The sequence below is a fragment of the Lolium rigidum genome, chromosome 4, assembly GCF_022539505.1.
Source record: "Lolium rigidum isolate FL_2022 chromosome 4, APGP_CSIRO_Lrig_0.1, whole genome shotgun sequence".
In the NCBI taxonomy this organism is placed as follows: Eukaryota; Viridiplantae; Streptophyta; class Magnoliopsida; order Poales; family Poaceae; genus Lolium; species Lolium rigidum.
In genome coordinates, this window is record NC_061511.1 from 32,157,746 (window position 1) to 32,179,998 (window position 22,253).

Below are 22,253 nucleotides of genomic sequence, written 5' to 3' on the forward strand. Positions count from 1 at the left end.
AATATCCGGGAAGAAGTTGTCGCCCCCGCTAGAGTGCTCTATAAAAAGTTGATCGCCCCTCACCCATACAGATCTACGAGAGGCAGGATTCCAAAGACCTATTGTTCCATCCTTCAGTGTCTGCTTGAGTTCACGCCTAAGGTTATACAGTGCATGCAGGTCGGGTAGAACGTGGGGCGCAACCCCCGTCCGAGTTAACACAGCTCAATAGCCGCAATGTAGTTGCACTCAAGAAAAAGAAGGCTCTCATGTCTGTTTTTTTTTCTCTAGGTAGGGTATAGTTAATTTCCTTGATCACTAATTATGCGACCGTTCCTCTTTGTACCTTCTGACGTAAACGACAAAATGATAAGAGCTGAGTTTCCTCTCGATCAGCTTTCAGAAGAGGATGCTGCATGATAAGAGCATGTGCAACCTGCTGATCTCCTAGCTATTTCTCCCTAATTAATCAACTATATACTTGCTAGCTGCAGTAGCCAACAACTTAATTAACGCGTCACACATCCGTTCAATGGCTTAAGCCGTACGTTTCTGCTCTCCTTAATAAGTTCTTTCCAATGGATTAAGTATATTGTATAGATCTCTGCTTGAGCAGCTGCATTTTGCTACGTATGTGAGTATATTATTACTATTACAAGTATGAGAGTTGCGTTGGGATCTTGCTTCTCGATCGCGTACAAACACTAGTTTAGCTTAAAGATTCGATCGCTTTAGAAGTTAGTAACAGTGTGTGCTGCTCCTGGTTGGATCACACGACTAGTGGTAGACGGAATCATTCATCAAAGCTACGTATTCGTGTAGTATTATAAAAACAAGGGATGCTAAGTCGGATTTGTCAACAGATCGATGTGCTCATGCTAACCTCATCAAGCTTATTATATAGTTACGGGGAAGAAGTCCTTTTAGTGTTGCTGTATACAGGGATTCTAAGCTACAATGAGCACTAAATTTTCTGACAAAATCACATTTGATGTTTAAAACAACTGTGCAGAAACACTACATCAGCCTATAGATGTGTCGTACATGTCTATAGAATGTCACTGAGAAAATCTTTGATTGTTTAGATACACAAAAGAACTACTTCATTGATTTACATGTACATTAGTTTTCTGAAACTTTAAACTGTCGTTTTCATTTTATGTGAAATCAGGCTCAATGGAAGCTTAAATCAATGTGGGGTTCCCGGGTAATACCTTTAATTTACAGGATTTTTTTAAAGGATTTGTGTAGGATTGAGATTCTATGAAAAATTCCTGTGGAAGCCATTTGATTCATATGATCATACCCCACAGGGAGTTATTCCATAAAAAACTTGTAGTGTACATTTAATAGTAATTATTCAAGTAGACATGCATCCCAATACTATATGTTTTCTATATGTACACTTTTCTTATCGTATGAATCAAAGGAGTTCTGCATCAAAACTGTTTATTGTCGAAGACAGAGAGTCATTTGTTGATGTAAATTATTGTTCACTGGAAACAGTTGGACACCGATGAGTTTCTCTTATTGGCTAGAGAAGTATAAGAAGTAATTTGCACATTTCTTCAATTTACTAGCGGCACTAAATAACAAGATAACACTGGTATATAATTTTTGTTTTAAAAAGTGTATCAGTAACTAACTGTAATCTCTATTTCAGAAATACCGCCGAATAAATAATTAAGTACTTAAAGAGGCAACATTGCATGTATCAGCAACAAATAAACCACTACTTGAATTGAATAATTACATTATGTGAAAAAAAACACAAGATATATATACTTTATAGAGAATGCCATGAGATTATAATCTACAATAACTCATCTAAAGATAGTCTATTTGTGTTATGCGAAATTAGCAAGATGTACATATTCCACGTCTCTACTATACACACAAAAAAATTGTCATGTTTTCGAATGAATTTCTACTGGCACCAAATATGTAGCATTACACAAGTTACATTTCTTTTCATTTGTTCTGATTAAGCTAAGGTGCAAATTAAATTTAATCTAAATGAGTTTGTTAAGGTATGGAGTGCGGTTTTTTTTTCCAAATGTATGAAATTATATGAAAAGAAAACACCAACTAATATGCTCATGTATGTTCTACGCAGCAACATAAACAACAAATGTTTTTTCTTGTCTTTTTAGGGGATATAACTAGTCACATTTTGTATAATTCCTTTTGCAGATTATTATTTCACAGAGTTTCCGATATGAATGAAAACAATTGCCCTTATTTAGAACATCCGAAATAGAAACCATTTTTTTGTGAATGAAAACAAACCACTCGTCAAAACTAGGTCTGAATTCATGTAAACAGTAACAGAGATTTCAGTGGTAAGTGCACAAGGTAGTATTGTTGTTTAGAGTCAGGTTCGCCCTCAAAGTAATTAGCAGACAAAAGTAGACATTCTTACAAAATTAAATTTTTCCGACATACATACTAAAAGAAGCAAAATAACATGGAGCGCCAACTGAAACAAACATAAGATCTATATGCATTTTACTCTGAGTAAATAATTACATTACACACTTAGCCAAAGTTCTCTTTTACTGTCAACAGCAACTGGAAACCCCAAGGCATCAAATTGAGCACACTATCATCTCAGAAATAAATGATCTATGTGCCATGCCATGCCTTCGATTAGGCACTCATATATAGTTATCTACTGCTACAAAATGTGGATGAATTTCTCCATCCATGCAAAAATAAATAGAAGCAAAAGTAGTAGGCAGCACATAGAAAATATTTGCACTGTGCCACTCTCCAGCAAAAAGCCGGCAATGAGGAAGAGAGTGAGGCGAGCTAGTAGCCGACGCAGTCCACCGCCATGGTGCCCGTATCCAGGAACTGGTGGAACGTATACCCGGCAGCGGGGTCGTCGTGGCCGCACTCTCGGCTGGCATCGGTGTCGACGTCCATGCAGCCGTCGTCACCGCATGGCGGCTGGTTGAGGTCGAGCAACAGACGGCGGTTCATGCCACCGCCAACAGCGACATCGTCGCTTTCTGCACCTTGCTTCTTGATCGCTGCCACCGGCGGCATCACACCGCCTCCAGAAGCCACGGCGCGGTGGCGCCGCATGTGGCCGCCGAGCGCCTGGCCAATGGCGAATTCGAGGCCGCAGATAGAACATGCGTGCAGCTTGGGTTTGAGATCTCCGTCCAGCCGCGGCTTCTTGTGGCTGGCCCGGTGCCCTCCCAGCGCCTGGAACGACGGGAATACGCGGCCGCACGTCTTGCACGTGAACGCCCGCTCCGGTGCACGGTCACCGCGCCCAGACACCGGCATCGCCATCGCCATCGGCTGCTCCCGCGACACGAGCAGCAGCACGCGCGCCATCTGCGCTTCCTCGAACGAAAATCTGTTCATCATCGTTATTGCTTTCGATCTGCCAAATCAATCCTCGAACCCAATCGAATATCGATCGATCTCTGGCAAAGAAGAAGCTAGCTGAGATGAGATGGAGAAATGGATGAAGAAGAAGCGCATCGGACTGCATCCGTATTTATAGTCATGGTTTTTTCTAGCCATAAAGTAATCAGCCAGTAGCAAGGAAGCAGTGAATGGAACAGACTTTGCAGGAGTTCCTGATTAAAGAAGAGCACACGATGCCCCTACAATGAGAACAAGAAACGGTTGCTGTTCTCTGCATTTCGTACGCGGCGCCACGGAACCATGATGATTTGTCACTTCTCTTGCGTTAATGGATAAACTCGCAGCAGAAGGGTGATGCATGGTGCAGGCTTCCAATGAATTGAGGACTCCTGTGTCACCATGAAAACAAGAGACAGGTTTTGGCGATGTGAAAGAGCCCAGAATCTAGAAACCTTCTAGGTGATGCATGGTGCAGGCTTCCAAATGAAAACAAGGGTGATTCTGAGTCAACTGTTCTTCATCTAGAAACCTGTCTCTTGTTTTCAGACGAACTGGTGAAAATATAAAAAAAATCAAGTCAAGGACTCCTTCCCAAAATAAACAAATCGTAGAACTTGCAGTGTTAATAGGGACGTGAATATGAATTGAGGATGCGAATATGAATTTGCGTGTTGCAGATTCTTGCATTGATTCAGCCAAGTGTGGTAGAAGTAGAGAACAAGAAAGGACCTTCCATTCAGAATGTAGAAAAATGATGAGACCACATCAGAGTGCATAATCCACCATTAATTTTGTTTTGTTCTAGACGCACCATTGAAAATTGACAAGGCTCCAAGTTGGTCGATTATAATGTGGGATGATACTATTTTTTTACTAGGACAACATAGGGCCCAAACATACACTCTATATATGTCGATTATAATTGAGAATTTTAATATGCTTCAACTTTTAAAATATTTTAGGTCAAGGTCTCAAACAGTGTAACCAACGTTTTCCGTCTTGAGGGTCGTATTATGAGATGAGATCTTTGGAACTAGACCCCTTGTTGATATGATTTCTTTAATGTTTAAAATTACAACCCCACAGTTTATCAATTTTTTTACCACCGTATTTTTACTAAAGTCACCTGGTGTTATTGCCTGATAACAAAAGAGCCTAGATTTTTTTCTTGAAGCTTACACAAGAGTTTTGAATCGTCCATATGAAACCAACTGTAAAAAACAGATTTTCAACCGAGGAAGAATTGTTTGAGCTCCAGGCCATTTATAAAAATCAATGGTGTATCTAGCTTAGATCTTTTTATACACATGTCTACTTAGAAAATACTGATCCAAGCATATACATGCATGCATATACTGTTGCCCACAGAACCTCCAATCCTGCAGGGTTTACTTGAGTTGCTGTCAGCTCATGACTCATACATGACTAGACCAGCAGTACCTTTGAAAACAATTATGCCGATGACGATCAGTACCTGCTCGGTGAATGATGATCTCATGAAATGCCTCGTGGCAATTCCAACTTTCCAAGTGCCACATGGAAAAGTATCTTACATCTGATATCTGGGATATTCACTTTGGCTCATAGGACCATTTGCTCCCGTTGTGTGAATTTACACTTCGAAGTGTCAAAAAATTCTAAAGGAAAAATTTTCATGTACATCTACATATTTTTATATTCGTACACAAGTTTTAAAAAAAAACTAAAAAAGTTTGTGGCTCCTGTAAAAAAGACAAATTTTAATGCTATAACACGATTGCATACATGATTATTTTTTTTATCTTTTTTGTACACACCACATAAAATGTTGTTTTTCCATGAAAACTTGTGTACTAACATAGAATGTCACGATGTACACCAAAAAAATTATGTCAGAATTTTTTGACATTTTTAAAATTAATTTTTAATTATTATGTATAATGGGAGCATTTGCCCCTATGAGCCAAAACGACACCTCCCTGATACCTAGCTTATGCACTCACTCACACACATCGCTTGCTCGCAGTATGAAAAAAAAAGGTGTATTCCAATCTGAGGATTCATCCAGCCGAAAAGACAACTTTGAGTGTTGAACAACCATGTAGTAATTATCCGAGCATCTGAGAAGAGATGAATCTTGCCGGAGAATGGGTGAGGGAGATTTTTTCTGAAGTTTTCTATACCCATGAGAATGGAGTATCCCCTCACGGTGCGCCCCTAGCTATTGATACTAAATTTGCATTGGTCCTGTATACGAGGGCATACGTTGTAGAAACTGGAGAGTAGGCAATACTAGGTTCGCGCCAAACTGCTTCAGAGGGACAGATGAAACACCAAACAAGATTTACCTAGGTTCAGTCTGCAGATGTGGATAGCACTATGCCCTACTTGATCATTTTCTTATATTCTCATAAGGATTACATCGGTGTTTGGGACTAATCAGAGGGCTAACTCAATCTTGGCAACTAGGGTTTATGGTGCTTGTGTGTTGCGCTTGTGTTTCATTATGGCCTCTGGACACTTTTATGTTCTCCTTGTTTTGGCCTCTAAGGCGAGATCCGATCCGATCCAATCCGATCTGGGGACTTCGTAAATACTAACAACCTAACAAAGCATATGTCTATATCGGTTTTAGTCCTGATTCCTTGTCATCTGTCTTTGTCTACACAGTCATTCGGTTAGAAGTTGTGTGCTTTCGGAGACACACTAGTACTCGCACATGGAGATTCATCATATAATCATAGAGATAGGGTATTTATGGAAATATTTTGGTTCATCTGTTGGTAACAAGATTTGCACATCCGCATGATCCAAATTTATTGCTAAATCTTATTCAAACGCTGTTCCACCACCCCCAGCATGTACATTTTGACAATAATTTTGAGCACATGATTGTCCCTGCATGCAAAGGTTAGCCACAGTTTGATTACAGCAAGTGTCTCCTAAGCTTTCAAGGCGATAAGAGGAAGTTTGTAAATTACTTTCTGCAGTACCCAACAACATACATCATTGCATCCACGGATTGAATACATTTTCAGTCTGCTGGCCTCAAGAACAGCTTCAGTTTTCTGCGTACGTATGCACAATACCATTATTAATATTGTGAGAACAGCTGCAAGAAGAGTTGCAATAGAAATTTGCTTCCTTATATAAACTTTTTATATCATCAAGAAGGTCTGACTGTATATCAACGAGAACCACCACCATAGACTAAATTAAATTAGAAGAAACTAAGGCCAGATTCGATTGCTTTAGTAGTAACAGTGCTACGTGCGTCTCCATGAAGGAATCGATCGACGAAGAATCAGTTCTTGTATTGAAAATAATAGTTGGGGATGCTTTGCATTTTGTCAACAGATGTGTGCTCATGATAACCTCACCAAGCACTACATAGTTAGGGCGAATAACAGCCATTTTTGTACATGCAACTACATATAGGTGGGTATGATATAATCTGGATTGTGTAGTCCAACTTGTACGGCACTTGCTATGCAATTAACTTTAGGAATTTTTCAAAATAAATCAGGAATAAACCACTTTACAAGATATTATAACTCATGAGCTTGCACAGAAAATAAAAATTCAAATATGTTTCTATAGAGTATGCATCCATTTAAAATATAAAGCTAACAAAATTAAGGTAAAAACCTTACTACACGTACACATGGATTTTATATTTTCTTGTTTATTTTGTGATGCCACCATTCCAAAATAACATCTCAGCAAGTAGCTATTGAATCAGGATTCGTGGTTTACACGACGCTGGGTTTCTAGCAAAAATATGGCATGGAGGACAAATGTATTGCTACATAGCATGGCATATGTGTTACCAACAGATCAAGGAGGACCGGGTGCTCTAAACTTGACTACCTATAACAAAGCTCAGTAGCAGAAAATTTTCAGAAAATTCTATAATAAGGCTGGCGTACCTTTGATTAAACTTTACATTATAACAATACAGGATCATCAAAGGAAAACTTGGTCTGGTATATAGGGTAGTGGGTTCTTTCTTTCACAAAGTTTGTTTTTTGTTAAATCCAAAATTCGCATCAAGTGATACAAACAAAGACGACTCTACATCCAATATTTGCATAGATTGATAGATAGCACGCACACAACCAAAGAGAAAGAGCAGAAGAAGATCCAAATAATATGCATCTGAAAAAGTCACATATCATGCTATGGACTAAGTCTCGTCTAAAAGTCGAGCCTTTGGAAATTGGAACTGTTGTGAAGTGTATATGTGGATTGCCTAGCCCTTTCCATCAGTTCGGACTTTTGGTTCAAGTGGCTAGTGCATGAAGCTTAACATGGTATCAGAGCCCCAGGTCTCGAGTTCAAATCCTGGCTTTCACATGGTTTTCGCAATTAAGCCTAAAAATTGCTGTTGTTCATGGTTTTCGCAATTAAGCCTAAAAATTGCTGTTGTCCCCCTCTTTAGCCACCGCTGATGCCCTGTTTCGGTGTGCTCTTCTTCTTTCACGTGTTGACTTTCTCTTCTCCCGTCACACGCGAGTGGGGGTGTTGTGAAGTGTACAAGTAGATTGCCTAGCCCTTTTCATCAGTTCGGACTTTTGGTTCAAGTGGCTAGTGCATGAAGCTTAACAGGAACTAGACATATCATCATATTGGTCTTAGAGAGGGGCATTTCCTAGCCATTAATCCCCCGAGAAAGGAATTTCCGTGCCATAGATAATACATGAAGATCGAAGGTGGAATAAATGTTTCTTTGACGTCATCAAGCCGACCCAAATGTGCAAATTTATCGGTTTCCAGTAACTTTTCAGAGCATTTTTAGAACCCAATCTGATTTTATACACAAAACAATTGTATGTAAAAGCAGATTTTCCTCTATTTGTCACATGAATGTACTTCAAGCACACTTTTATCTCTAATTGTATACCAATATAAATCAAAATTATTAAATTTCAACATAACACAATACATCAGTAGTTGGAATTAGAATAGTAGATCAAATTATAAACTCAATAGATAACATTGGACCGGGTATGAATGCAACAAATGGTCCAAATCAGACATGAATAGAAATGAACAAATATAAAGGGACTATATCCCATGTAATTGCCACTGATGCTGGATGAGATTGTCGTGAAGCTGAGTATGCGAACCCCAGTCTTCCGTCTTCCAGTACACCTAAGGAAAAGCTTCAAACCAGTCCAGGTTCTTCCGAAGTTCCGCACGAGTACCTATATTGTCATTCTCGAAGTCTAAGCCCAAGGACCTCTCAGCCTCCATGATCTTGTTGCGAAAATCACACACGTGATCATGATGCTGGCAATGAACATCTTGTTCACATAACGAGCAGGACCCCAGATAATGGCAAACCGAGCTTGCAACACACCAAAAACTTGCCCAATGTCTTTCCGACAGGATTCTTGCGTAGTGGCAAACTCGTATTGATAGCCCTGATCGCTCACAACTCACGACAATGGAGATCGAAACTCAGAGAGAGATGACAGTAGACACGAGGTGTTTGGTGCTGTGTGCAACGTACAGCTTTTCTCTTCTTCTTTCTGTATTTATTCAGAGTTTACAACTAACACAACCGAAAAACTAGGAAGCGATCAGGCACACGACGCTGCCATCCCAACGTCACCTCCACGCCTCCCTTCTTTGACGCCATGATCCTTGATTCGTGCCATCCCACGAAAGACCTGGACGTCAAGCCTAACAGCTAGAAAAACGAATCCTAGGCTGAGACGCAGCTCAGTTTATTTTGACTGAAAAACTAAGCCAAACTGTCTATACTGACAGTGGCAGCTACAAACTCTGAAACTACTCGACAGTAGCAGCTGATAACTAACAATCTCCCCCTAATCAGCTGCCTACGTTGATCATCCCCAGCTTGGCTCGAATTTCCTGAAACTTGGGCTTGGGCAAGGCCTTGGTCAGTACATCAGCTAGCTGATCGCCAGTAGGAATATACTCGACGATGACTGAACCATTCTGGACATGCTGACGGATGAAATGATATCTTGTGTCGATGTGCTTGGTCCTGTCGTGGTAGACAGGATTCTTGCAGAGCTGAATTGCCGATTTGTTGTCGACGTAGAGCTGAACCTTCTCCTTCTCATCTCCAAGCAAATCGCCGATCATACGCCGGAGCCAGATTCCCTGGCATGCCGCAGTACTGGCGGCGATGTATTCCGCCTCACATGAGGAGAGTGCGACCACTTTCTGTTTCTGGCTCTGCCAGCTGATCACGCTCCCCCCAAACAGGAAAACCATGCCAGTGGTGCTCTTCCTGTCGTCGACATCTCCAGCGAAGTCTGCATCGCTGAAACCGACGAGCTGAGGCCTCGTCGTGCTGCGGCTGTATCTGCACCCGAGGTGCAGAGTACCCGCGATGTACCTGATCAGATGCTTCACCGCCGCCCAATGCTCCGTCGTCGGAGCCTCCATGAATCTGCTCACGAAGCCGACGGCGAACGATATGTCTGGCCGCGTATGCACCAGGTAGCGCAAGCTCCCCACTATGCTCCGGTAGTGGGTGGCGTCGACAGGTGGGTTGGAGCTCACCGTGCTCATCTTCAGACGAGGCTCCATCGGGATGTGCACAGGATTGCATCCCAACAGCCCAGCCTTTTCAACCAGCTTTGCCGCGTACGCAGATTGCCCGAGGACGATGCCGTCGCCGTTCTGCTTGACCTCGATGCCGAGATAGTAAGACAGCAGCCCCAAATCGCTCATGGCGAACATGGACTGCATCTGCTTCTTGAAGCGCTCGATGGCCTGCGTGCTCGTGCCCGTCACGATCAGATCATCGACGTACACGCCAAGCAACAGCCGCTCGTTGCCGTCGCAGCGCATGTACACTGCGTGTTCCGATGGGCTGCGCTGAAACCCAAACCCCAACAGTGTGTCGTCGAGTTTGGCGTTCCACGCCCGAGGTGCTTGTCGCAGTCCGTACAGGGCCTTTGACAGGCGCAGTACCTTCTCTTCCTCGCCGGCTCGCTCGAAACCGGGTGGCTGCGAGACGAAGACTTCCTCCTCAAGCTCACCGTTCAGGAATTTGACGTCGAGGTGATGCACATTCCACCCGCAGTGGGCGGCTATGGCGAGGAGCAGGCGGACGGAGTCGAGGCGTGCCACTGGTGCAAATACCTCGTCGAAGTCCACCCCGGCTCGCTGCACATAGCCCTTTGCAACGAGCCTGGCCTTGTGCTTGACCACCTCGCCGGCGGCATTCTTCTTGAGCTTGAACACCCACTTGAGACCTATCGGTCGTTTGCCGGCGGGCAGCTTGGCGAGCTCCCACGTCCTGTTCTCCTCGATGGATGCCATCTCCTCCATCATTGCGGCGCGCCAGGCAGCATGAGATTCTGCTTCCTGGAACGTGTTCGGCTCCCCACCAGAGGCAAGAAGCAGCTGCTCACCATCGGGCTCGTCGACGACAACGAGGTCGTCGCTGACACTCTCCAGCGTGCGGTAGCGGCGAGGCGCTTCCTCCCCCACCAGCTCGGCGTCCGGCGTGGCCCCTGCTGGCGGTGACACGTACCCCGCTGCCACTCCCTTGCCTTTGTGGGGCTCTGGAGCAGGGGTGGCCTCCGGTCCGCACGGCGTGGCCACAGGTGTACGGGGCGAGGACGGTGATGCGTCCGGGCTCGACGATGTCGCGGGTGGTGTGTTCATGCAGCTCTCCTTGTGCGGCGTGGGCGTTCTGACGACACCCACAGGCGAAGCATTGTCGATGACGAAAGAGCCAAGCTCCTGTGGAGGATCGTCCCAGCTCCAGCTCGCCACCTCGTCGAAAGCGGCGTCACGAGTGATGTGGACGCGCTTGCCGACGGGGTCGTATACCCGCCAAGCCTTGGAGCCTTGCTCGTAGCCGATGAACACCGTGCGAAGACTCCGGTCGTCCAGCTTTTTCAAGCCAGGCCGCGTGATCTTGATGTGCGCCACGCACCCAAAGGTGCGGAAGTGGCCGACGGCGGGCTTGGCACCGTGCCAGGCCTCATGCGGCGTCATGCCGCGAACCGCCTTCGTCGGCGAGCAGTTCAGGAGGTGGACGGCAGTCGTGACTGCCTCCCCCCAGAACTCGTTTGGCATCCCCTTCGCCTTCAGCAGACAGCGCGCCATGCCCACGACGGATTGGTTGCGCCGCTCGACGACGCCGTTTTGTTGAGGGGAGTACGGCGCCGTGAGGTGACGCCGAACGCCGCGATCAGCACAGTATTCGCCGAACTCGGTGGAGGTGAACTCGCCGCCTCGATCGGTACGGAGGACGCGCAGCTTCACCCTTGTCTCCACCTCGACGCCGGCTTGCCACTGCTTGATTGCCGCCGGAGCTTCGTCCTTGCTGCGCAACAGAGCCAACCACATGTATCGGCTTTTGTCATCCACAAGAAGCAGAAAATACCTTCTCCCACCATGCGTCGGCGGCGAGATCGGCCCGCACAGATCGCCATGGACCAGGTCCAGGCGCTCCGTGGCCCTGTAGTTGGCCTCAGCTGGGAATGGCGAGCGGCGCTGTTTTCCGATCAGGCACCCGTCGCACAGCTGCTCGACGTGCTCGATCGCGGGCAGGCCACGTACCATGTTGCCGCTGGCCAGCCTACGCAGTGCATCAAAGTTCAGATGGCCGTAACGCCCGTGCCACCTCCAGGCATCCTCACCGGCCGACGCGGCGAGGCAGACTGGGCGTGCGATCTGCAGCTCGGTGGTGTACAGGCGGTTTCCACTTCTGGGCACCTTGATGATCAGTGCATCCTCCGCGTCACGGACCACCATTTGGCCGCCCTTGACCAGCGTCGAGCACCCGACCTCGTCGAGCTGCCCGACGGAGACGATGGACGTGCGGAGGCGGGGGATGAAGTACACCCTGGTCAGCACACGGTGACGTCCTCCGTGCCCGGTGAAAACCACCGTCCCGCGCCCCTTGATCTCCACGACGGATCCGTCGCCGAAACGGACCGTGCCTGAGACGTGGCGGTCGAGCTCGGAGAAGACCGTGTCCATGCCGGTCATGTGGTTTGACGCGCCGGTGTCCAGGTGCCACTTGGGCTCTTTGACGTCACCCATGGCGCCGACGGAGGCCTTGGAGTCCTCCTCGTTGAGGTGCACGACCAGGTCGTCGTCCTCTGACGCGCCGTAATCGGCAGGCACCACCACCGCCATGAGGAGGGCAGGATCGGCATCCTCCTCTGCCTCAGCGACGTGCGCCTCGCCGTTGGCCTCGTCTCGTTCCTTCTTGCGGCACTCCCGGGCCCAATGCCCGGCCTTGCCGCAGTAGCGACAATTCCCGTCGCGGCGTGGCCCGCCCTTGCCGTTGCCACCGCGCGCGCCGTCCTTGCCGCGATCAGCGCGCCCTTTGTGCGGCTTCTTGCCGCCACTGGAGCCGCTGCCTGGTGACCCGCGCCCCGCACGGGCCCGCCACTCCTCTTCAGTAAGGAGCAGCTTGGCGCCTCCCTCGTCATCGGCGTCCTCCCTCTCCTCCGCCGCCTTGAAACGACCCACCAGTTCCTCGATGGTGGTCGTGTTCAGGTCGACGAGGTTGTCGATGGAGTGCGCGAGCTGCGCGTATCGCTTGGGGACGACGCGCAGCCACTTCTGCATGACCTTCTTGTCCGTTTCGGGATCGCCAAGTTCAGCGAGCCTCGCCGTGATCCCCTGCAATCTCAAGGCCAGATCATCGATTGACTCACCGGATTTGTGACGCAGCTGGTCGTACTCCGAGCGCAGCGTCTGCGCCTTCGCGTCGCGGACCTTCTCCGAGCCCGCGCGCATCTTCCGGATCGCCTCCCACACGTCGTGTGCGGTTTTGTGTTTCCGCAAGACGGGGAGCAATCCCGCCGGCACCGACTTGAAGATCAACTCCAGGGCGCCGCGGTCGTTGCGGTAGCCGTACTCGTCGTCGAGGTCCTCTCCACCCTCGATCGCCAGCCACAGGCCTCGCGCCTGCAGGCTCACCTCCATGAGGAGGCTCCACTCTCCATAGTTGGAGCTCGTCAGCGGCGGCACGTTGGAAGAACCCGCCACGACCGGCGCGTGTTGCCGCGCCACCGCCAGCTCGCGCCCCTTGGCGGCTGCGGTTGGGTTCGGAACCCTAGCGCGCGGCGATTTGCTGCCGTCGTCGTCCTTGCCCGACGATGAGTCGCCTGGTGCCATTGCTGATACAGAACCCTAGGCTCTGATACCACTTGACAGCCCTGATCGCTCACAACTCACGACAATGGAGATCGAAACTCAGAGAGAGATGACAGTAGACACGAGGTGTTTGGTGCTGTGTGCAACGTACAGCTTTTCTCTTCTTCTTTCTGTATTTATTCAGAGTTTACAACTAACACAACCGAAACTAGGAAGCGATCAGGCACACGACGCTGCCATCCCAACGTCACCTCCACGCCTCCCTTCTTTGACGCCATGATCCTTGATTCGTGCCATCCCACGAAAGACCTGGACGTCAAGCCTAACAGCTAGAAAAACGAATCCTAGGCTGAGACGCAGCTCAGTTTATTTTGACTGAAAAACTAAGCCAAACTGTCTATACTGACAGTGGCAGCTACAAACTCTGAAACTACTCGACAGTAGCAGCTGATAACTAACACGTATTGCTTGTTACCTTGAGGATTTGTAATTATATTCACAAAATGTTCGGCACGATGGATAGATGCCACCAACTAGATATACACATCAAACCGCAGCTATATTTATAGGCCATATGCACCATAAACTAATCATCCAGTAGTAACCAGGAGTAGTGACCGCTTCATCTACTGTGTGTGGCTACGAATCTACGATATTAAAATGGAGCAGCATAAAGGTTGCTGCCCCTAGAGGCAGATGAAGAGTGAAGAAGCGGCGCCGATGCCAAGTGGGTTGAAATCGAGCTGCGCGCGACGCGTCGCGGACCGGTGAATCTCTTTGCTTAGCGGAAAAAAAAATCTTATGATGCACGAAGGGGAGCAGTGAGTTTCTTCAGGTTTGACTTGTGCAGTTCATGAGCTTCTTCAGTTTTTGACTTGTGCAGTTTTAAGCCTAGCTAGTTTTAAACCATCAAACTGAACTAGTAAGAAAACCGTACGTGCTGCAGCGTTAAATTACAGTTTTTCTGCCGATGATTGGTTCTCGGAGTTGCTTGCGCACACTGCACCGGCCTGATTCGGCTGAACTGGTCAGTAATTGCTACCTGATGTCAGCAAGAAAGAAAGAAGTTTAAGTTACGCAACAGTATTCTTAATGCAACTTGTGCTAGTAGTGCCATGTTTGGCGTTTCATGGATCAGGATTCAGGAGTTCATGGCGTCTTGGATTGTTCCACACAACAGGAGTGTTTGATGGGGGTCAAATGGAATCTTTCCCATTTTCACATTTCAGAAGAAAAATAGGAAGTTGTGGAGACAAGATTCTGTGCGTTGGATCTTATCGAACTCTCGGTTGAGTCTGACTGATAAAACCTCTAAAAGAGACTAACCAGAAACTTAAGACTTCAATCAAAGCGTCTTTGGGAAATCCATTATATACCTGCTCCTCAGTACTTGAGATTCTTTAGGTTAGTAGTAGTACATTGATCGCGCGCATTATGCCTGTCTGTTTGCTGCACCTGGTCATGTTGGATGCAACCGAAAGAGCAAAAAATTCACAACGGCCAACTGGCAGGTTAGTCCTTTGTGGACCCTGAAGCAACACAATCCCTCAGTGCCCGTGATACGCTTAAGTCAGTATATTTAACAAAGGAGAGCAATTATTCTCTGTCAACCAGCTTCCCAGTTGCTGTAAAAGACTCAGGTAGCTTGCTGAACACACATTTCCCAGGAAACAGAAATGGGCAATTTGCCAATAGATAATATAAATTCTGCAGATGATTGGTGTTTGGAGTTCTAGTGGACCCTGCATCTTAATCCAATTGGTCTAGCCTAATAATCACCATCATAGCACATAAAATATTACAGAAGTAACTTTCATGTCCCTCTGAAGTCTCAATATGAATTTGGAGCATAATTTGTGCTCTGTGTGCCCCCATTCTCCGCATAGTTGAGCTAAGATAGAAACTTGCTTCCTTGTCCTTATAAACGACAATTGGAATAACCCTGCTGTTTTTCCGCATAATAAATGGTGAAAAGTAGAAATTTGCTTCTTCGTTTGTTTCAAGATTCAGCAACAAGTGCACCAGATTGTTAAGCTTCATGCACTAGCCACTTGAACCAAAAGTCCGAACTGATGGAAAGGGCTAGGCAATCCACATATACACTTCACAACACAGATATCCCAAAACTCCTTTATCATCATATGTCAAACGGCTGACTCAGAGTTCCCAAAACCTTTGGTCCCTCTCAAGCGAGTCTCCATCTAACCTTGGATCATGTTCTACACCTTCCGGTCACCACATAATTGAGCAATAGAACTTTGCTTCCCTTTTGCAAAAAAGAACTAGAACAAGGCCAGCTTTTTGCCGCATAAATGGTCAATAGTAGAAGTTTCCTTCTTGATTTGCCTCAAGATTCAGCTACAGTTGCACCTGAGATTCCAAAAACTCCCATATCAGCATGTCAAACATATGCAGAGATTGTTTAAACTGGCACACAGCTTTTTACCAAATGCTGAAAATTGCTTTTGTTGACTTGCCTGCTATGCTAGTTATATCTGATTTCTTCGCACTGCAGTATCAAAGCAAAGATTTGATACTTTTTTAAAGAATATTCTCACTACGTAAAACATGCTGAGCACAACATATATGAACAAAATATACATTAGAGGAGCAATGTCAACCATTTTTTCTGATGGAAAAAACCTAAATGCATCTACTTGGCAAGTGACAGATTGAGGCATCAAGCGGTTCTAGTTTTCTGCATCCACTTGGTAAAATATGCAGTGTGCTGACCACTGAATGCATAAGAATCATCCAGGGAAGGGACAGTACTTTAGATATATACTACTGTTACATTTAAAAGGTTGGGCTACATAATATGATATTTAGGCGCTGTGTCACCATTGAATCTACAGTTTCGGGTTGCGAAAGGGCAGTATATTCCCTAATGATTCTTTGGGGTCAAAATTAGCATCAGTTATGCAACACCTTGCTACTCAAGAGCCAGTGTCTTAATTTTGTGAAAGACATGGACAAGCAATCTGGACAGCTACAAATTATTTTCATCGCTGATTTTTTCTACGCTTTGGAAAATCAAACTGAACTGAAAAATCAGAAAGCAATGACCTGTTATAGGATATGCAACACTGTTCTGCTTAGAACCCTAAGATACTGCTTTATGATTTAGTTTTCCTGACATGTTCTATCCACTTCTCTTATGTGTCACAGTTTTAGGCTCCACCAAATAAATTAATTTTGGAGTCTTAGAGAAATTATGAATTGTATACTTTGTGCTAGTAGTGATGTGATGCAGCTAATATCACTCGAATTCTTTTAAAGAAGAAATATTCGATTAGCACACCACACAAAGGGTAGAGATGGATGACTTAACAAAACGACAGTCAAATAAACTTAATTAGGAGTTTTTCATAGTTTTTTGGGTGTGTGAAGGAAACATCACAGAAGGATCATGAGCTTTTTTTTGTACAATATTCAAGATGGAAAAGCGGTTGATGGCGGTGACGAATTTTGAAGCGAGTGCATGAAGTGCTCGCCCAGGGTCTGCTAAACCATATGAGTGCTCCTGTTTCCGCCATTGGGTGACTCGGTGATGCCCTGGTATTTAGCTGATGTGGTGTTATTTCTGTTTTCTGGGCACAAAGCCCCGACGACATGTTTCTTGACTCATTGTTGGGTCTGTAGACATGAAATGGTGGCTTCGGGTTTTGTGATGTATGCTTTGACAAGTTTTTGTTGAATAAAAATATAAATAAAGTCCGTATGCATCTCCTCGGTGCAGAGGTCAGGGGTCTCATCCTCTATTTTTTTAAAATTGAATAAAATAAGATTACCAAAATGTTCATTAGGTAATTCTTCTTCGTTACCATAAAATTCCTTCTCTTCAACAAATTTAACAATCCCAGGGTTGACGCAGAATTCATAAGCTTCATAATATCACACATGTAGTAGGGGCATAAAAACTATCGGCCAGAGAGAAAATCTTCAGTAGAGGCTTATTACCTATTGAAGCTTGGAATCCCTCGGAATATTTAATAAAATCATAGTTCATAAATGTCCCAGTAAAATCATTGCATTGAGGCCTGAGTGAACTAAGGTTATAAGGAGGACCTTTTCGGGTCAGCTGGATCAAGCATTAATGTTGCATGAACACATTAACTCCACAAATTATAGCTTTCCCCTTGACATCCTATTATTAAGTGTCGGGGTCGCAGGTTCCAAACAATAACAGGTGAAAGAATTTGCAGGTATGATCCAAATGCAAAAAATATTGTCAAACAATGTAAGGTTTGGATCTGCAATCGTGTCACTCGGACCCTATTAACAAGCATTACCCATTGCAAAGTTGCATAAACATATCAACAAGAACATACTCAAGCCAGGCAACATAAATTCTTATGGATATTCATCATTACCTGATTGATCTCATCCAATTCTTATTCAACACATATACCTAAAGAGAATTACTCACACGTGATGGATAAATTTCAAGGCATGGCGATGGATATTTGCTAGCCGACGGTGGTGGTGATGATGGGGTCATAATCCCCCTCTTCAACGTTGGGAGAGAGAGAGATCAATCTGTTCCCAAAAACAGTGGTCGTGATGATGACGGTGTTGTGTTTCGCGAAATACTCCATGCCTCTCAAGGGAAAAAAAATACTTAAATGGAGTCGTCGGGAAAAAGGAGAGGGTGATCCAAGCAGCTGGTGGAGCTGGCCCCCTATTGCATGGCTAGAAGCATAGAAGGGGGCGCCTCATGGCCCCAGCTCCCCGAGGTGGCCTTCTGGCCTCGCTCTTCGGTGTGCTGACTGTTGGATCTCTCTTGTTCCACGAAACATTTCAATACATTTTTGTTTGTTTCATTTCCGTCGTTTTCTGTTTTCTGGACAAAAATATATTTTAGCTAAAGACACATTAATTTTCCTAACAATGTTTTATTATGAGACACCTTTGCAGAAAATTCAGGTATTCATCTAGAATTTTTCATTGTTCATGTTCGGTATAACCAAACGTTAATTTAAGTCTCCAGTTGGAATCTTTTTCTAAGATTAAACTTGTATGCCATAATTAGCACGTAATAAAAGAGGGGACATAAGATAGAGCACCAAATGGTCCACAAGCTCCATATATATTTTACTCTCAGGCTGACCATAGTGCTAGTATCATAAGTAGTATCATGCATCTTAGGCCCACAAAAATGCTGATGTGGCATCTAATTAATGAGGAGAGACAAGATTAGAGTAACATAGGTGGATACTGTATCATAGCGCACATTACGAGAAAATTTAATGCTAAATAGATCTTGTACACACATTTTGTATTGGGATTCTACAAAACAATAAATTTAGAAGATTATGATACTACTCTATAATACCACCCACTATAGTGATAGTATCATAGATAAGTATCATATGCATGATACTACAATATGATACTATGCACTATGACCAGCCTCACTAACTATGTTACATTGAGCCAATTGACAAAGGGTTTTTTCATCAATGCATATATAACCGGAGAAATAATGACCGGTAAAGCCACGGTAACTAGCTCTGGTGAGCCTACAAGCCACCAAATTGAGCACATCACCTAAAAAAGAAATGATCTATGTGACATGCCTTCCATATTAGGCACTCATATCTACTGCTACAGAAGTGTAAAAGGAAAATACTCTACTATCCGGCAAAAACCCGGCAAATGAGAGTGGGAGCAGCTAGACGCAGTCGACCGCCAAAAACTGATGGAACGTGTACCCGGCGGCAGCAGCTTGGTGGCCGCACTCGCCGTGATCGGCGTCGTCGCCGCAAGGCGGATGGTTCAGGTCGAGCCACAGCCCGCGCTTGCTGCCGGCGCCAACAGCGATGACCCCGCGGGGCTTCTTGATCACCGCCAGCGGCGCCATGGCTCGGTGGCGCCGCATGTGGCCGCCGAGCGCTTGGCCGATGGCGAACTCGAGGCCGCAGACGGAGCACCCGTGCAGCTTCGGCTTGAGGTCGTCGCCGTCCAGCAGCGGCTTCTTGTGGCTGGCGCGGTGCCCGCCCAGCGCCTGGAACGACGGGAACACCCGGCCGCAGGTCTTGCACACGAACGCGCGCTCCGGTGCCACTCGTACCGGCATGGGCATAGCCATCTGCATCGCTTGCTCCCGCGACACGAGCAGAAGCACCCGCGCCATTTCATTCTCCTCGAAAGCAACACTCTTCATCATTGCTTTCACTGATCAAATCTCCTGAAATGCTAGATCGATCTCTCAAGAGGAGGAGGAAGAAGCTTGTGAAGAAGCGTATGAAGCCGCATCTGTATTTATAGGCCATATTCGCCCCTAAGCTAATCATCTAGAAGTAGTGACAGTGTATGCGTCTCCGGATAAAGAAATGGACAACCCGCCCCTAGAGGGCCATCAAGAGAGCCAAAACAGCGGCGGCGAGTATTTCCTCCTTCAGAGCTGCACGCTACGCGTCGCCGAATGGATGCATCTTCTCGATCGGGATAAATGAAAAAAATATGCAGCCTGATGACGCACGGCCGATTGAGTTTAGAACATCAAACAGGTTTGACCTGTGTAGTGTGTACATGTTCATGAGGGGCCTTTCTATATATATATTCTGAAGGTTAATTAACTGTTCCCTCTTCAGAAACCTGTCTCTTTTCGAAATTTTGAATTTTGTTGTAGGCACTTTTATTTCAGAAATCAAAAAAAGGACTGCAAGATGATGACAGGGTACTTTGTGTCAATGAAGATCTTTCTAGGGATGCATGGTGGCCCAACCATAGTTTAAAATAGCGGGCTATCTCGTTTAGCCGCAAGTTTTTTAGAGGCTATAAAAGGCTATAGCCGGGTTATAGCGGACTATTCCATTTAGCCTTTTTCAAATTTTTGAAATATTTTTGTCATATCTTACGAAAAGAAGAGGAAAACTATGACTCAAATACGATTCGTGATACAACTTATTTAACTATTCAAGACAAACAAGTATTCAGATATTCAACTCACAAGTTTTATCTAATTATACTGAACGCAAATTCGGAAAACAAGAAATAAAAAAATAAAAGAGAAGATAAATTCAAAATACAGGAGGTTTAGCGGCTAAATTAGAGGCTAAACAGGGGTTAAATTAGGCTATAGCAGGCTATTAGCGGTTTTTTCTCATTTAGCCTACAAAGGGCATAGCCGCAGCGGCAGGTCTCCTGAAAGGCTATAGCCTATAGCCGGATATTTAAAACCATGGGCCCAACTAGTTGCAGTTCTGCTGAGTTTACTAATGTCACTCAGTCCCATCAGTTTCAGTCATGGCTAGCTAGGCTGACTGATTAGTAGGGCAATCTGGAAGTACAATTAGATTAGCATCGATAACGATCGCATTGTTATTGACGAGATGGCTCATGCCTGCTCCAAATGCCACATGAAAACAGTAGCATCTTCCCATTTTTGGTTCTGTTTTTTATTTCTTGGGGGCATCTAATTCCTTCTACACTTGGTTACTTGCAATGCTGGTACAGTATCAGAGATGGCTCTTCCAGTCAAAAGTAGCAAGGGTTAATCAAAACCAGCAGCTAGCATCATCTGAGAATGAATTAAACTAATCCAACTCTCTGCACCTTAATTGGTTTTCGCCCCATCGATGATTGGTTCTCGGGCTTGCTTGCGTCCACACCGCACTGGCTGATTGGACTGAGCTGATCACTAATTGCTAACTGATGTCAGCAGCAGGCCCTAGTTGTGCATACTCTACTTAGTACTAATTTCCGTATCGCAACAGTTTCCATTTTTTATTGCAACTTGTGTTTGGCAGTGGCTTCTGTTTCTGTTTAATAGATGAGAGTTCATGGCATCTCGGTTTGTTCAGAGAGATGAAAGTATTTGGAAGGGATGAAATAGAATCTTGCACATGTTCACATCTCGAAATAAGAAGATACTGCCAGAATAAGATTATACACCATGAATCAAACTCTTGCCATATGGAGGATTAAACCTCTTTAAAATATGTTTTTGCTCACTGGAGTACTTGAGATTCTTCGGATAAGTAGTAGTGCGTCGCATCTATTCGCTGCGCCGCGTCATGGTGGGTGAGGTGCAAGGAGCAAAGGATTCGCAAAGGCCACTTGTCAGGATAGTCCTTTGTGCACCCTGAAGTCACATAATCTTCGGTGCACGCGATACGCTCAAGTCAGTACTAAAAAAAGAGCACTTATTCTCTGCTCACCAGCTGTCCTGAAAGATTCAGATAACTTGCTGGGCACACATTTTCCAAGAAACAGAAATGGCCAATTTGCAGTTTGCTATAGATTGGTTCTTGGAAGCTGGAGTTCTAGTTGTGCCAGCAACCTAATCCCATTGGTTTAGCACATGACATATTAACATAAGTAACTTCTGTTTCCGTCTGAAGTCTCGGTCTAACCTTGGAGCCAGCCGTGCATCTGCCTTTCCCCGCATAATCGAGCAAAGATAGAATTTTGCTTCAGTTGTAGAATAAATAACTGGAACATGGCTTTATTAATTTAAAGCTGGGCGTAATGCCTTATGTTTAAAAAAATAACTGGAACAAGCCTGGTTATTCGCCGCATAAACAGTTAAAGAACAAGTTCCCGTCTTCATGTGCCTCAAGATTCAGAAACAGCTGAATCAGAGATCCGAAAACTTCTTGTATCATCATATGTCAAACAGGTGACCTGGAGTTACGAAACTTTTGGGTCCCTCTCAAGTGAGTCTCCATCTGACCTCGTAGCTTTCTCGATGTCTGCTGCTGTTCCCCGTGTAGGCTTTTGGGGAAATTGTGGATGGGTTGGTCACTTGGACCTCCACACACTCTCATATATATAGCTCAACTTAGGCTTACATGTTA

At 45.2% G+C, this 22,253-nt stretch overlaps 2 protein-coding genes across 2 annotated transcripts; both read right to left on the bottom strand.

The window, feature by feature from the left end:
- Positions 1–2,790: 2,790 nt before the first annotated feature.
- LOC124705762 (zinc finger protein ZAT12-like) lies at positions 2,791–3,360 on the bottom strand. The gene has a single exon (XM_047237459.1). It carries the CDS (start codon positions 3,358–3,360, stop codon positions 2,791–2,793), a length of 570 nt encoding a protein of 189 aa, XP_047093415.1.
- A 15,763-nt stretch (positions 3,361–19,123) lies between these two features.
- LOC124705841 (zinc finger protein ZAT12-like) lies at positions 19,124–19,618 on the bottom strand. Its single transcript, XM_047237534.1, has one exon. It carries the CDS (start codon positions 19,616–19,618, stop codon positions 19,124–19,126), a length of 495 nt encoding a protein of 164 aa, XP_047093490.1.
- Between the last annotated feature and the right edge of the window lie 2,635 nt (positions 19,619–22,253).

Coding starts and splice junctions, on each gene's coding strand:
- LOC124705762 (XM_047237459.1), bottom strand. CDS start 3,360: ATGATGAACAGATTTTCGTTCGAGGAAGCGCAGATGGCGCGCGTGCTG.
- LOC124705841 (XM_047237534.1), bottom strand. CDS start 19,618: ATGATGAAGAGTGTTGCTTTCGAGGAGAATGAAATGGCGCGGGTGCTT.